Below are 17,159 nucleotides of genomic sequence, written 5' to 3'. Positions count from 1 at the left end.
CGTTCGCATGAAAAATATGTAGAGGTCTCGGATATGTAAGACTGAAAAGTGCCTGGTAGGAGAATGGTGAATGCAGCAGGAGGATGTGCTAATTTGAAGGTGAAAACAATTGATCAATCAATACCGTAATTTATCACTCGGCAATGTAACGATCAGAAGTAACTAACAATAATCTTAATGCTCTGGAGAATTCCCAATAAGGATTTATAATGTTTTAGGATCACGTGTGCTCCGATAGCTATGGGATAGTTTGGGGATAAAAAACAAGTGGGGGTCTACAGGAGCGAGGCTTGGGGAATGCGGCTTCGACACTTCACAGAGTAGAGGCAACAAGTCTATAGTAAATGCATTGCCATGGCTACCTCTAGCAGGAAGCAGATGGAAGGCACCATTGCAAGAGGGCCAGTTGGGTTATGAGGTTGGCGCCTTGCAGTAGCCAGGTGACCCACCCAGTGAGAGTAATTACATGTAGTCGGCCGGTAAGGAGAAAAATGCAGACAGATTTGCAACAAACAAAGTGGACGTAGCGCTTCTCTGGGAGGTGTGCTTGACAGGAAGTCAAGACCATGACTAACTTAAGATACAAAAAGTGGTCTAGCTGCTCTGAGATGGCCCAATTCCTGAATCACCCGTTAGCCACAGACCTTGAAGTAAGGTGGGCGATATTGACCATTCTTCTGATCAGGCTGTTGGTCTTCCTGTTTGTCCTACTTTTGAATGACCCGGAAATAGTCTACTGCTTGACTCTACCTAGAACTATTCTATTTGGCCTAAGATTTTGTTTCTGGGGATGGCTGTAAATATAACTAAGAGATAGAGCACTTTATTGAAAGGTGTTTGCCAAACAGACCAGAAAACACAAATAACACAACAACTTAACAGAGTGGACCCATTTTGGAGGATGTTTTGAGTGTAGCTCACCTGGCTGATAGGGATCACACATAAATATAAATTGGATGAGGTGCATTTATGTATTGATTGACATTTCCTCTCAGAGCATGCTAGATAAATACCTTAATCTTATTAGCAGCAATTTCTAGACCATGCCTTACAATGCTCATCTTCGGGAGAAATGTACTATAGTGCAAAAAATAAAGAAAGTCGGTAACTTTACCCTAAAAAGAAAAAAACATATATGAATGAAAAAACAATAATTTTTTATCTACAAAAAGTGGATTCGAGGCTGGTTTGGAAAGCAGAAAAATACTGCCCGGAGGACATTACACACTGTGCAAAGACTGAAAGGTTAGAATAAAATAAGTGACAGTCACCCTTACAAGAAATCAGTAAAACCTAGACATCTGTGGAAGGCGAACTGGGTGCTGAAGAAACAAATGCAGGCCCAAAACAAACGAAATGCAATATATGTTAAAAAAAGTACCATACCTCCAGCTTAGAGCCTAAGCTTCACATTACAACTACAGTTGTAACCATGGCAACTGTTACCAGACCCTTGTACAGGAAGGTTAGGAAGGTGACTGTTTCTAAACCCAGTTTTCACAAGTCTAACTTATTTAATATATGGGTCGTGGAGAGTTTCTTTTAAGACTGTTAAATTTCAAGCAGATCAGAGGTGGCCAAGAACCTAGATTCTTGTCAGGCCATAGCAGATGCTATTTGCAGTAGAATTCAAGAAACCCTTAGATGCAAACATGCCAGGTACATAGCTACTCGACAAAATCTAGAGAGGGCGCACCTAGTCACACTTCATAACGTGGGCTTTATGAATGACCACGCGAAAGCCATGCAAAACCAGGCGACAATGTGCACAAACAACCCAGCGATTGAACAGTTTCACTAAGAACTCCACCAAAATGTCAGGCATCAGGAGAAAATGTACTTTTCCAGGATCCAACACTAGCCAAGGTTGTAGGTGACTGCTCTGAGCAGAAGACCAGTATCCTCAAACATCAACAGGCTTATCTCTGCTCTAGGGAAGTAGAAATGTCTGCAGTTCTCTTGCTGGCCTTTGTTGAGTGCAAAACTTGAGCTTTCGTGGCAGGACCCTACCTACACCACAAAACGCGCCCTCCCCACATTGTTGCCTGGCTGATATTTATCCGGGGAGGCGTTAATACTTTTGCAGCCTGTTTGCTTGCTGATCTCCAGCTCTCTGGGCAGTTAAGGAGCTTCATATAAGTCAAAGACTCTTTTTTTCTTAAAATGCACCCCCTAAAAGAGCATTTCAATGATTAGCAATTTCCATTAAGTGCTTCTTTTGCACTTTTCTATTTGGTGCAATTTTGTGGGGTGGAGGGGCGACAATCAATCTAGAAATGTGGCCTAAACAGAAAGCTCCATATGGATGAATGGATGAGAGGAGAGGGTGGATGGATGGACGAATCTGGAGACAATAGGTCTTAAGTGCCACCACATCGAGCTGAATGGTGGGTCCTGATGTCGTCTGTGGGCTGGAGGTTCCACAGAAGGGTAGAATGGGTTGGAATTAGTGGGTGGGTATGTGTTCACATTTTGATGGTTATTTCTGACACTGTAAGTTGTGTACAAAGAGGAATGCCTGCGAAAATAAGAAGTGAAAAACTCCTGACATTTTGTAAATGAATGTAATATTTTCCAGAACAAATCAATAGAAGTGTTCATTGAAAAATCAATGTTAATCCTCGTTTCAGGGTGCGATGGGGCTTCAAGGACCACCCGGACCACCAGGTGTATATTCCGCGCAGTCAGGACAGCCTGGTATCGAGACTCTGAAAGGAGACAAGGTAGGTCGGCGATGTCATTGTGCTGTCCCTCTGACACCCAGCAACAGCCTTGTTTTTTCACATTTATTTCTGATGTGATCCAGGCAAGATATATTTTTCACACAGTAAGAACCATGTGTGCCCGTGTCGGATTCATTTTGTGATGGGCTGTAACTTGCCTTTTTAGGTTGAGCATAGCAGCGCGCTAGCGCTGCTTTTTCCTATGTGTTGGTATGTGTCTGGGCTTTTACCCAAGCCCATCACTATCACTCGTTCATGGGCTTGCCTTTCAAAAATCCTTTGTTTTCATTGGTAACTGTTTTACGTTTGTCCCTGTGTGGGGCGGTTTTCTTACCGCCTTGGCCAGCGACCCTGTTACATGGATAATTTCACTTTTGCTGAAAACTTTGACTGAGAGCAAACTTCTTTTTCCTTTTCAATCAATCAATCAATCAATGAATTTATAAATCACACTACTCACCCATGTGGGTCTCAAGGAGCTGGGGGGGGGAGGAGGGAGCTGCTACTGCTCGAACAGCCATGTTTTGAGATGACTCCTGAACGTAAGGAGGTCCTTGGTATGACGCAGGTGGGAGGGAAGAGTGTTCCATGTCTTGGTGGCGAGGTGCAAGAATGATCTGTCACCAGTGTTTGTTCTGTGGATGTGTGGGACGGTTGCGAGGGCAAGGTCAGCGGAGCGAAGCTGTCGGGTCGGGGTGTAGAAGGAGAGCTGTCTGTTGAGGTATTCTGGTCCGGTGTTGTGTAGTGCCTTGTGAGCGTGGTTGAGGAGTTTGAAGGTGATTCTCTTGTTGACGGGGAGACAATGCAGGTCTCTCAGGTGGGCTGTGATGTGGCGGGGTATGTCCAGGATGAGGAGTGCAGAGGATCAGCACAGTGCTATCCACACCGAGCTAGATAGTGCCAAAGTCTTTTGCTATTTGTACAGCAAAATCTTTAAGAATAGGATTGACACAGTGTTATCCTTGCCGAGCTGTAAAATGACAAAAGCCATTTACCACTTTGTCACTATCTAGCTCAGCGTGGATAGCACTGTGCTGATCCTTTGCTTAAAAAGTTTGCTGGATAAGCAGACATTTGAGGTAAGCAAAGCTAGAGTGTCGCTGGTGTTGCAGAGTGCTCCTTACCTGAGCTGCTCTCCACCTAAATTTGGGAACTTCCCAGAGTTCTCTCTTGTTTTTTTGCATAATCTATGCGTCACTCTAACCCTGAAAGGGCCTTGTTTTGATATATATGATGCATATGTGTGTGTGTGTGTGTTTTTTCCCAGTGCTCAGAGCGTTGACCGGCCAGCTACACCCTGGGGGATATTATTGAAACCAATGTGCCTGGTCTACAAGTTATTCTGTACTGGAGACCTTGGCTTTCTTGCCTCCAAATATCAGCATGATAGACATGGGGTCGGGGCCACAACAGTTCAAAAATAGCTCAACACTACCACAAACATGCCTGCATTGTACAGATCACCAACAACTCCTCAGCCCTACTCTTCCCTCACCACATCCCCCATAAACGCCCTCATCACCTACAAACATCACATTGCACACTTCCAGACCCCATCACACAATAAGTCCCAATGGTGCGCACATACACACACTTATGTGACGATGTTTGTAGCTGTGTTTCTATAACCCTCTCTTTCTCCTGGAATAACTTGGTTATTCAATTGGAGTGTATTTTAGTCTGTGGCCCTTGGACACCAGTGATAAACATCAGCATTGAAAGAGCAAACTAGCCAGTTACTGTCTGCTCCAGGACTCCAAGAAACTGGCTCAGAAAACAATCTGCAGTATGTCAATGGTTGATAAAACTTGTCACTAATAGGTGCATATTTTATTAGATATATATTTTGTCAATCACTGAAGTATGAAATGCTAATTTGTCAGTTAAGGTTCCCTTTGAATGCAAATTGACATGAACCTGTTAAAACGTTTGTGATAGGGTTCTAAAGACCCTACCTGCAAATCATTGGCAAGATGGAAGTTTAAAATGTATTTCCTCCATTAAAGTGTCAGGATTACAAAGCTTGGCATCTCACTCCTCTGTAATATGTGTGATAAAGACTTGGGGCATTATTTAGAGTTTGGCGGACAGGGTACTATACTGACCCGAATGCACTTACAATATGCTGCATGGGGCATCAACCATGTTTTTTAATTGACAACCCTGCCCTCAAAACTCTCAAAATCCTTAGTCTCCAATATTATTTGAGTATACTACCTTCTAACTGCATAAAACAGAATTAAACCCAGAGAAAGGACCATCACATGAATTCACTTTGCTTTTAAATATGTTTTTTTAGGGAGACAAAGGAGAGCGTGGACCACCAGGATTTCTAGGGCCTCCTGGTCTTCCAGTAAGTATTTGTGTTTTTTTTTTTTTTTAAGATTAGCTATGTCTGGCACTTTTTCTTATTTTGAGTGTATGTTTTTACTTTCAGGGGCCTGCGTGTACTCTGGGAGGCAGTAAAGGTGAGCCGGGGGAACCAGGCAAGAGGGTAAGTAGCTAATACAAAGATAACCTTTTATGGTACTTTTAAAAGGATTTTGAAATCAAATGCCTTTGATGAAAATGCTGCAAGCTAGAAAATAAATATATGCCATAGTGTAAAAAAGGATTTAACTTTTAGTACTACTTTATCAGTTTCATACTAACAGTAAAAATAAAAGCAGGACTGTAAACAATATAATGCAGTACTATATATAGTCTTGCTTACCATTCGGTGAGGGAAACAAAAATGTGATTGGTTTCCCTCCAGTGATCACATTGATGGTTTAAAATGAGTTATGTTTATTTACTGAACTGTCCTCATGTAAAAAAATATGTGCCAAATGAAATGAAAACTTATTGTAGGTGCTCCTTAGGCACCAGACTAGTATAATGTATTTCAGAGAAAAAACCCACTTTGATGAAAAATGGTGATTTTTAATGAAAGACTTAGGTAAGATCTGTATGCATTATAGAGCCTCATCCACAGTGGAGTTCTGGGTTCTCCCCTAAAGAAATGTGGAATATTTGAGGCCCGTGGTTCATTTTTAGACTCCTAATAAGTGTCATTACTACACGGCGTCATCTGTTATATGATAACTGAGACCCATAAAGGCATCACTGCTGCCGGTGACATCAGTTCTGACTGATATTTCTGTTGCAAGGTGTAAGGAAATGCCTCCTTGGCATGGTTGCCCCCTGACTTTTTGCCTTTGCTGATGCTATGTTTACAATTGAAAGTGTGCTGAGGCCTGCTAACCAGGCCCCAGCACCAGTGTTCTTTCCCTAACCTGTACTTTTGTATCCACAATTGGCAGACCCTGGCATCCAGATAAGTCCCTTGTAACTGGTACTTCTAGTACCAAGGGCCCTGATGCCAAGGAAGGTCTCTAAGGGCTGCAGCATGTCTTATGCCACCCTGGAGACCTCTCACTCAGCACAGACACACTGCTTGCCAGCTTGTGTGTGCTAGTGAGGACAAAACGAGTAAGTCGACATGGCACTCCCCTCAGGGTGCCATGCCAGCCTCTCACTGCCTATGCAGTATAGGTAAGCCACCCCTCTAGCAGGCCTTACAGCCCTAAGGCAGGGTGCACTATACCATAGGTGAGGGTACCAGTGCATGAGCATGGTACCCCTACAGTGTCTAAACAAAACCTTAGACATTGTAAGTGCAGGGTAGCCATAAGAGTATATGGTCTGGGAGTCTGTCAAACACGAACTCCACAGCACCATAATGGCTACACTGAAAACTGGGAAGTTTGGTATCAAACTTCTCAGCACAATAAATGCACACTGATGCCAGTGTACATTTTATTGTAAAATACACCACAGAGGGCACCTTAGAGGTGCCCCCTGAAACTTAACCGACTATCTGTGTAGGCTGACTAGTTTTAGCAGCCTGCCACAAACCGAGACATGTTGCTGGCCCCATGGGGAGAGTGCCTTTGTCACTCTGAGGCCAGTAACAAAGCCTGCACTGGGTGGAGATGCTAACACCTCCCCCAGGCAGGAATTGTCACACCTGGCGGTGAGCCTCAAAGGCTCACCTCCTTTGTGCCAACCCAGCAGGACACTCCAGCTAGTGGAGTTGCCCGCCCCCTCCGGCCAGGCCCCACTTTTGGCGGCAAGGCCGGAGAAAATAATGAGAAAAACAAGGAGGAGTCACTGGCCAGTCAGGACAGCCCCTAAGGTGTCCTGAGCTGAGGTGACTCTAACTTTTAGAAATCCTCCATCTTGCAGATGGAGGATTCCCCCAATAGGGTTAGGATTGTGACCCCCTCCCCTTGGGAGGAGGCACAAAGAGGGTGTACCCACCCTCAGGGCTAGTAGCCATTGGCTACTAACCCCCCAGACCTAAACACGCCCTTAAATTTAGTATTTAAGGGCTACCCTGAACCCTAGAAAATTAGATTCCTGCAACTACAAGAAGAAGGACTGCCCAGCTGAAAACCCCTGCAGCGGAAGACCAGAAGACGACAACTGCCTTGGCCCCAGAAACTCACCGGCCTGTCTCCTGCCTTCCAAAGATCCTGCTCCAGCGACGCCTTCCGAAGGGACCAGCGACCTCGACATCCTCTGAGGACTGCCCCTGCTTCGAAAAGACAAGAAACTCCCGAGGACAGCGGACCTGCTCCAAGAAACGCTGCAACTTTGTTTCCAGCAGCTTTAAAGAACCCTGCAAGCTCCCCGCAAGAAGCGTGAGACTTGCAACAGTGCACCCGGCGACCCCGACTTGGCTGGTGGCGATCCAACACCTCAGGAGGGACCCCAGGACTACTCTAAGACTGTGAGTACAAAAACCTGTCCCCCCTGAGCCCCCACAGCGCCGCCTGCAGAGGGAATCCCGAGGCTTCCCCTGACCGCGACTCTTTGAACCTAAAGTCCCGACGCCTGGGAGAGACCCTGCACCCGCAGCCCCCAGGACCTGAAGGACCGGACTTTCACTGGAGAAGTGACCCCCAGGAGTCCCTCTCCCTTGTCCAAGTGGAGGTTTCCCCGAGGAATCCCCCCCTTGCCTGCCTGCAGCGCTGAAGAGATCCCGAGATATCTCATAGACTAACATTGCGAACCCGACGCTTGTTTCTACACTGCACCCGGCCGCTCCCGCGCCGCTGAGGGTGAAATTTCTGTGTGGGCTTGTGTCCCCCCCGGTGCCCTACAAAACCCCCCTGGTCTGCCCTCCGAAGACGCGGGTACTTACCTGCAAACAGACCGGAACCGGGGCACCCCCTTCTCTCCATTCTAGCCTATGTGTTTTGGGCACCACTTTGAACTCTGCACCTGACCGGCCCCTGAGCTGCTGGTGTGGTGACTTTGGGGTTGCTCTGAACCCCCAACGGTGGGCTACCTTGGACCAAGAACTAAGCCCTGTAAGTGTCTTACTTACCTGGTTAACCTAACAAATACTTACCTCCCCTAGGAACTGTGAAAATTGCACTAAGTGTCCACTTTTAAAACAGCTATTTGTGAATAACTTGAAAAGTATACATGCAATTTTGATGATTTGAAGTTCCTAAAGTACTTACCTGCAATACCTTTCGAATGAGATATTCCATGTAGAATTTGAACCTGTGGTTCTTAAAATAAACTAAGAAAATATATTTTTCTATACAAAAACCTATTGGCTGGATTTGTCTCTGAGTGTGTGGACCTCATTTATTGTCTATGTGTATGTACAACAAATGCTTAACACTACTCCTTGGATAAGCCTACTGCTCGACCACACTACCACAAAATAGAGCATTAGTATTATCTATTTTTACCACTATTTTACCTCTAAGGGGAACCCTTGGACTCTGTGCATGCTATTCCTTACTTTGAAATAGCACATACAGAGCCAACTTCCTACATTGGTGGATCAGCGGTGGGGTACAAGACTTTGCATTTGCTGGACTACTCAGCCAATACCTGATCACACGACAAATTCCAAAATTGTCATTAGAAATTGATTTTTGCAATTTGAAAAGTTTTCTAAATTCTTAAAAGACCTGCTAGGGCCTTGTGTTAGATCCTGTTTAGCATTTCTTTTAGAGTTTAAAAGTTTGTAAAAGTTTGAATTAGATTCTAGAACCAGTTGTAGATTCTTAAAAAGTATTCCAACTTTTAGAAGCAAAATGTCTAGCACAGATGTGACTGTGGTGGAACTCGACACCACACCTTACCTCCATCTTAAGATGAGGGAGCTAAGGTCACTCTGTAAAATAAAGAAAATAACAATGGGCCCCAAACCTACCAAAATACAGCTCCAGGAGCTTTTGGCAGAGTTTGAAAAGGCCAACCCCTCTGAGGGTGGCAACTCAGAGGAAGAGGATAGTGACTTGGAGGAAAATTCCCCCCTACCAGTCCTATCTAGGGAGAACAGGGTCCCTCAAACCCTGACTCCTAAAATAATAGTCAGAGATGCTGGTTCCCTCACAGGAGAGACCAACACCTCTGAAATCACTGAGGATAGCCCCAGTGAAGAGGACATCCAGTTAGCCAGGATGGCCAAAAGATTGGCTTTGGAAAGACAGATCCTAGCCATAGAGAGGGAAAGACAAGAGATGGGCCTAGGACCCATCAATGGTGGCAGCAACATAAATAGGGTCAGAGATTCTCCTGACATGTTGAAAATCCCTAAAGGGATTGTAACTAAATATGAAGATGGTGATGACATCACCAAATGGTTCACAGCTTTTGAGAGGGCTTGTGTAACCAGAAAAGTGAACAGATCTCACTGGGGTGCTCTCCTTTGGGAAATGTTCACAGGAAAGTGTAGGGATAGACTCCTCACACTCTCTGGAAAAGATGCAGAATCCTATGACCTCATGAAGGGTACCCTGATTGAGGGCTTTGGATTCTCCACTGAGGAGTACAGGATTAGGTTCAGGGGGGCTCAAAAATCCTCGAGCCAGACCTGGGTTGACTTTGTTGACTACTCAGTGAAAACACTAGATGGTTGGATTCAAGGCAGTGGTGTAAGTAATTATGATGGGCTGTACAATTTATTTGTGAAAGAACACCTGTTAAGTAATTGTTTCAATGATAAACTGCATCAGCATCTGGTAGACCTAGGACCAATTTCTCCCCAAGAATTGGGAAAGAAGGCGGACCATTGGGTCAAGACAAGGGTGTCCAAGACTTCAACAGGGGGTGACCAAAAGAAAGGGGTCACAAAGACTCCCCAGGGGAAGGGTGATGAGACAGCCAAAACTAAAAATAGTAAAGAGTCTTCTACAGGCCCCCAAAAACCTGCACAGGAGGGTGGGCCCAGAGCCTCTTCACAAAACAATGGGTACAAGGGTAAAAACTTTGATCCCAAAAAGGCCTGGTGTCATAGCTGTAAACAGCATGGACACCAAACTGGAGACAAGGCCTGTCCCAAGAAAGGTTCCACTCCAAACTCCCATCCAGGTAACACTGGTATGGCTAGTCTCCAAGTGGGATCAACAGTGTGCCCAGAGCAAATCAGGGTCCACACTGAAGCTACTCTAGTTTCTGAGGGTGGGGTGGATTTAGCCACACTAGCTGTCTGGCCGCCTAACATGCAAAAATACAGACAGCAACTCTTAATTAATGGGACTAGAATAGAGGGCCTGAGGGATACAGGTGCCAGTGTCACCATGGTGACAGAGAAACTGGTTTCCCCTGGCCAATACCTGACTGGAAAAACTTACACAGTCACCAACGCTGACAATCAGAGAAAAGTACATCCCATGGCAATGGTTACTTTAGAATGGGGAGGGGTCAATGGCCTGAAACAGGTGGTGGTCTCCTCAAATATCCCAGTGGACTGTCTGCTTGGAAATGACCTGGAGTCCTCAGCATGGGCTGAGGTAGAACTAAAAACCCATGCAGCAATGCTGGGTATCCCTGAACTGGTGTGTGTGAAAACAAGAGCACAATGCAAGGCACAGGGTGAACAAGTAGAGCTGGAGTCTGGAAAAATGGCCCAGCCTACCAAGAGAACAGGAAAGTCAGTTGGGAAACCAACTGCAACACAGCAAAAGAAAGGGAACCTCTCTTCTCAGGAAGAAGTTCTGCCCTCTGAGGGAACTGAGCCTTTGGAGCTTGAACCTTATCAGGTTGAGCTCTTAGGCCCAGGGGGACCCTCAAGGGAGGAGCTGTGTAAGGGACAAGAAACCTGTCCCTCTCTTGAAGGCCTTAGGCAGCAAGCTGCTGAAGAGTCCAAAGGCAAGAAAAATGGAACGCATAGGGTCTATTGGGAAGATGGACTCCTGTACACTGAGGCCAGAGACCCCAAACCTGGTGCCACTAGGAGAGTGGTAGTGCCTCAGCTGTTCAGAGAGTTCATCCTAACATTGGCCCATGACATTCCCCTTGCTGGACATTTGGGACAAACCAAGACGTGGGAGAGGTTAGTCAACCACTTCTACTGGCCCAATATGTCCAACATGGTTAAGGAGTTTTGCCTCTCCTGCCCCACCTGTCAAGCCAGTGGTAAGACAGGTGGGCATCCAAAGGCCCCCCTCATTCCACTTCCAGTGGTGGGGGTTCCCTTTGAAAGAGTGGGTGTGGACATAGTTGGTCCACTAGAACCTCCCACAGCCTCAGGAAATATGTATATCCTGGTAGTAGTGGATCATGCTACCAGGTATCCTGAAGCTATTCCCCTTAGGTCGACTACTGCCCCTGCAGTAGCCAAGGCCCTCATTGGTATCTTTACCAGAGTGGGTTTCCCTAAGGAGGTGGTGTCTGACAGAGGTACCAACTTCATGTCAGCATACCTAAAGCACATGTGGAATGAGTGTGGAGTGACTTATAAATTCACTACACCATACCATCCACAAACTAATGGCTTGGTTGAGAGATTCAACAAGACATTAAAAGGCATGATCATGGGGCTCCCAGAAAAGCTCAAAAGGAGATGGGATGTCCTCTTGCCATGTCTGCTTTTCGCTTACAGAGAGGTGCCACAGAAGGGAGTAGGATTCTCACCCTTTGAACTTCTGTTTGGTCATCCTGTAAGGGGACCACTTGCCCTTGTTAAAGAAGGCTGGGAGAGACCTCTCCATGAGCCTAAACAGGACATAGTGGACTATGTACTTGGCCTTCGCTCTAGAATGGCAGAGTACATGGAAAAGGCAACCAAAAACCTTGAGGCCAGCCAACAGCTCCAGAAGTTTTGGTATGACCAAAAGGCTGCACTGGTTGAGTTCCAACCAGGGCAGAAAGTCTGGGTTCTGGAGCCTGTGGCTCCCAGGGCACTCCAGGACAAATGGAGTGGCCCTTACCCAGTACTAGAAAGGAAGAGTCAGGTCACCTACCTGGTGGACCTGGGCACAAGCAGGAGCCCCAAGAGGGTGATCCATGTAAACCGCCTTAAGCTCTTCCACGACAGGGCTGATGTCAATCTGTTGATGGTAACAGACGAGGATCAGGAGGCAGACAGTGAACCTCTCCCTGATCTTCTGTCATCAGACCCAAAAGATGGCACAGTAGATGGAGTGATCTACTCAGACACCCTCTCTGGCCAACAGCAAGCTGATTGTAGGAGAGTCCTACAACAGTTTCCTGAACTCTTCTCCTTAACCCCTGGTCAGACACACCTGTGTACCCATGATGTGGACACAGGAGACAGCATGCCTGTCAAGAACAAAATCTTTAGACAATCTGACCATGTTAAGGAAAGCATCAAGGTGGAAGTCCACAAGATGCTGGAATTGGGAGTAATTGAGCGCTCTGACAGCCCCTGGGCTAGCCCAGTGGTCTTAGTCCCCAAACCTCACACCAAAGATGGAAAGAAAGAGATGAGGTTTTGTGTGGACTACAGAGGGCTCAATTCTGTCACCAAGACAGATGCTCATCCAATTCCAAGAGCTGATGAGCTCATAGATAAATTAGGTGCTGCCAAATTTCTAAGTACCTTTGACTTGACAGCAGGGTACTGGCAAATAAAAATGGCACCTGGAGCAAAAGAAAAGACAGCATTCTCCACACCTGATGGGCATTATCAGTTTACTGTTATGCCCTTTGGTTTAAAGAATGCCCCTGCCACCTTCCAAAGGTTGGTGAATCAAGTCCTTGCTGGCTTGGAGTCCTTTAGCACAGCTTATCTTGATGATATTGCTGTCTTTAGCTCCACCTGGCAAGATCACCTGGTCCACCTGAGGAAGGTTTTGAAGGCTCTGCAATCTGCAGGCCTCTCTATCAAGGCATCCAAATGCCAGATAGGGCAGGGAACTGTGGTTTACTTGGGACACCTTGTAGGTGGAGGCCAAGTTCAGCCACTCCAACCCAAGATCCAGACTATTCTGGACTGGGTAGCTCCAAAAACCCAGACTCAAGTCAGGGCATTCCTTGGCTTGACTGGGTATTACAGGAGGTTTGTGAAGGGATATGGATCCATTGTGACAGCCCTCACTGAACTCACCTCCAAGAAAATGCCCAAGAAAGTGAACTGGACTGTGGAATGCCAACAGGCCTTTGACACCCTGAAACAGGCAATGTGCTCAGCACCAGTTCTAAAAGCTCCAGATTATTCTCAGCAGTTCATTGTGCAGACTGATGCCTCTGAACATGGGATAGGGGCAGTTTTGTCCCAAACAAATGATGATGGCCTTGACCAGCCTGTTGCTTTCATTAGCAGGAGGTTACTCCCCAGGGAGCAGCGTTGGAGTGCCATTGAGAGGGAGGCCTTTGCTGTGGTTTGGTCCCTGAAGAAGCTGAGACCATACCTCTTTGGGACTCACTTCCTAGTTCAAACTGACCACAGACCTCTCAAATGGCTGATGCAAATGAAAGGTGAAAATCCTAAACTGTTGAGGTGGTCCATCTCCCTACAGGGAATGGACTTTATAGTGGAACACAGACCTGGGACTGCCCATGCCAATGCAGATGGCCTTTCCAGGTTCTTCCACTTAGAAAATGAAGACTCTCTTGGGAAAGGTTAGTCTCATCCTCTTTCGTTTGGGGGGGGGGTTGTGTAAGGAAATGCCTCCTTGGCATGGTTGCCCCCTGACTTTTTGCCTTTGCTGATGCTATGTTTACAATTGAAAGTGTGCTGAGGCCTGCTAACCAGGCCCCAGCACCAGTGTTCTTTCCCTAACCTGTACTTTTGTATCCACAATTGGCAGACCCTGGCATCCAGATAAGTCCCTTGTAACTGGTACTTCTAGTACCAAGGGCCCTGATGCCAAGGAAGGTCTCTAAGGGCTGCAGCATGTCTTATGCCACCCTGGAGACCTCTCACTCAGCACAGACACACTGCTTGCCAGCTTGTGTGTGCTAGTGAGGACAAAACGAGTAAGTCGACATGGCACTCCCCTCAGGGTGCCATGCCAGCCTCTCACTGCCTATGCAGTATAGGTAAGCCACCCCTCTAGCAGGCCTTACAGCCCTAAGGCAGGGTGCACTATACCATAGGTGAGGGTACCAGTGCATGAGCATGGTACCCCTACAGTGTCTAAACAAAACCTTAGACATTGTAAGTGCAGGGTAGCCATAAGAGTATATGGTCTGGGAGTCTGTCAAACACGAACTCCACCGCACCATAATGGCTACACTGAAAACTGGGAAGTTTGGTATCAAACTTCTCAGCACAATAAATGCACACTGATGCCAGTGTACATTTTATTGTAAAATACACCACAGAGGGCACCTTAGAGGTGCCCCCTGAAACTTAACCGACTATCTGTGTAGGCTGACTAGTTTTAGCAGCCTGCCACAAACCGAGACATGTTGCTGGCCCCATGGGGAGAGTGCCTTTGTCACTCTGAGGCCAGTAACAAAGCCTGCACTGGGTGGAGATGCTAACACCTCCCCCAGGCAGGAATTGTCACACCTGGCGGTGAGCCTCAAAGGCTCACCTCCTTTGTGCCAACCCAGCAGGACACTCCAGCTAGTGGAGTTGCCCGCCCCCTCCGGCCAGGCCCCACTTTTGGCGGCAAGGCCGGAGAAAATAATGAGAAAAACAAGGAGGAGTCACTGGCCAGTCAGGACAGCCCCTAAGGTGTCCTGAGCTGAGGTGACTCTAACTTTTAGAAATCCTCCATCTTGCAGATGGAGGATTCCCCCAATAGGGTTAGGATTGTGACCCCCTCCCCTTGGGAGGAGGCACAAAGAGGGTGTACCCACCCTCAGGGCTAGTAGCCATTGGCTACTAACCCCCCAGACCTAAACACGCCCTTAAATTTAGTATTTAAGGGCTACCCTGAACCCTAGAAAATTAGATTCCTGCAACTACAAGAAGAAGGACTGCCCAGCTGAAAACCCCTGCAGCGGAAGACCAGAAGACGACAACTGCCTTGGCCCCAGAAACTCACCGGCCTGTCTCCTGCCTTCCAAAGATCCTGCTCCAGCGACGCCTTCCGAAGGGACCAGCGACCTCGACATCCTCTGAGGACTGCCCCTGCTTCGAAAAGACAAGAAACTCCCGAGGACAGCGGACCTGCTCCAAGAAACGCTGCAACTTTGTTTCCAGCAGCTTTAAAGAACCCTGCAAGCTCCCCGCAAGAAGCGTGAGACTTGCAACAGTGCACCCGGCGACCCCGACTCGGCTGGTGGCGATCCAACACCTCAGGAGGGACCCCAGGACTACTCTAAGACTGTGAGTACAAAAACCTGTCCCCCCTGAGCCCCCACAGCGCCGCCTGCAGAGGGAATCCCGAGGCTTCCCCTGACCGCGACTCTTTGAACCTAAAGTCCCGACGCCTGGGAGAGACCCTGCACCCGCAGCCCCCAGGACCTGAAGGACCGGACTTTCACTGGAGAAGTGACCCCCAGGAGTCCCTCTCCCTTGTCCAAGTGGAGGTTTCCCCGAGGAATCCCCCCCTTGCCTGCCTGCAGCGCTGAAGAGATCCCGAGATCTCTCATAGACTAACATTGCGAACCCGACGCTTGTTTCTACACTGCACCCGGCCGCTCCCGCGCCGCTGAGGGTGAAATTTCTGTGTGGGCTTGTGTCCCCCCCGGTGCCCTACAAAACCCCCCTGGTCTGCCCTCCGAAGACGCGGGTACTTACCTGCAAACAGACCGGAACCGGGGCACCCCCTTCTCTCCATTCTAGCCTATGTGTTTTGGGCACCACTTTGAACTCTGCACCTGACCGGCCCCTGAGCTGCTGGTGTGGTGACTTTGGGGTTGCTCTGAACCCCCAACGGTGGGCTACCTTGGACCAAGAACTAAGCCCTGTAAGTGTCTTACTTACCTGGTTAACCTAACAAATACTTACCTCCCCTAGGAACTGTGAAAATTGCACTGTGTCCACTTTTAAAACAGCTATTTGTGAATAACTTGAAAAGTATACATGCAATGTTGATGATTTGAAGTTCCTAAAGTACTTACCTGCAATACCTTTCGAATGAGATATTCCATGTAGAATTTGAACCTGTGGTTCTTAAAATAAACTAAGAAAAGATATTTTTCTATACAAAAACCTATTGGCTGGATTTGTCTCTGAGTGTGTGGACCTCATTTATTGTCTATGTGTATGTACAACAAATGCTTAACACTACTCCTTGGATAAGCCTACTGCTCGACCACACTACCACAAAATAGAGCATTAGTATTATCTATTTTTACCACTATTTTACCTCTAAGGGGAACCCTTGGACTCTGTGCATGCTATTCCTTACTTTGAAATAGCACATACAGAGCCAACTTCCTACACAAGGCAAGATGTTGATGAGCCAATTAGAACCGGAATAAGAAAAACAAGGCCACAGAATAATTAACAAGCCCTCAGCAAAGGGGTGTGGGAGGGCAATGAACAATCTTCATGTAAAAAGAATCTTCATTAGAAGGAACATTGCCAAAGGTAAGGAACTTATTCTTCCAGTGGATACTCCTTGCCACAGAGTCCTCATCATGAGCTACTCAAAAAGCAAAAAAGAACAAGGAGATAATTATTGTGCCTCAAACTCCTCCAGAGTTGAGGTACTAGCGGCGCTTATTCCTTGGATGGGAATCAAGGCTGTGCTGCCTGGTGAACTTATAGAGAACCAAGTTGCTGAATAACAGATGTTCACCATGGATACATACCCAGTCTTAGCACTTTGCCCCTTGTCAAATCTATTCCAATACACTTTTGGGAATCTGATTGCACTAGATGCTAACACTATTAATACACAATGTTACCCACCTGGAGATTGGCCATTTCTGAACTGGTCTACCTAGCTAACAACGAGCAAATCCATATTAGCTTTTTTGTCAAGTCTGAATTTCATAGATTTGTTAAAGTAAAAATCAAGGGTCCTCCTTAGGCATAAATCTGGGTCCATGTGGTTTTGCAACACAAATCCTTTTTTCTGAATTCGCATGCTTTGCATTACTCCGCCGTCTAGTGGTTGGATCCAGAATTGTCCTTTCTTCCCTTTTTTTTGTGTTGTTGTGGGAGTCGTTGACCGTTATTTGTGGTATGCTCTTCCCATTTTTGCCGTCAGATGGTGCCCCAGGTATTCCTGTGTGTGGTGGCCATCTTCAGAATCTTTTTTCCACCGTTGGGTCTGG

The 17,159-nt window shown here is 46.9% G+C and overlaps 1 protein-coding gene across 1 annotated transcript in view; it reads left to right on the top strand.

Moving 5' to 3' along the window:
* Nucleotides 1–17,159, top strand: part of COL4A5 (collagen type IV alpha 5 chain) — a 1,021,631-nt gene that overhangs the window by 168,062 nt on the left and 836,410 nt on the right. Inside the window, exons 13-15 of the mRNA XM_069211570.1 lie at nucleotides 2,631–2,723; nucleotides 5,023–5,076; nucleotides 5,161–5,217. Coding sequence (XP_069067671.1) covers nucleotides 2,631–2,723; nucleotides 5,023–5,076; nucleotides 5,161–5,217 — 204 coding nt within the window. The remainder of the gene's footprint in view (nucleotides 1–2,630; nucleotides 2,724–5,022; nucleotides 5,077–5,160; nucleotides 5,218–17,159) is intronic.

The sequence above is a fragment of the Pleurodeles waltl genome, chromosome 2_1 (assembly GCF_031143425.1).
Source record: "Pleurodeles waltl isolate 20211129_DDA chromosome 2_1, aPleWal1.hap1.20221129, whole genome shotgun sequence".
Taxonomy (NCBI): domain Eukaryota; kingdom Metazoa; phylum Chordata; class Amphibia; order Caudata; family Salamandridae; genus Pleurodeles; species Pleurodeles waltl.
This window is presented reverse-complemented; position numbering and strand designations above follow the sequence as displayed.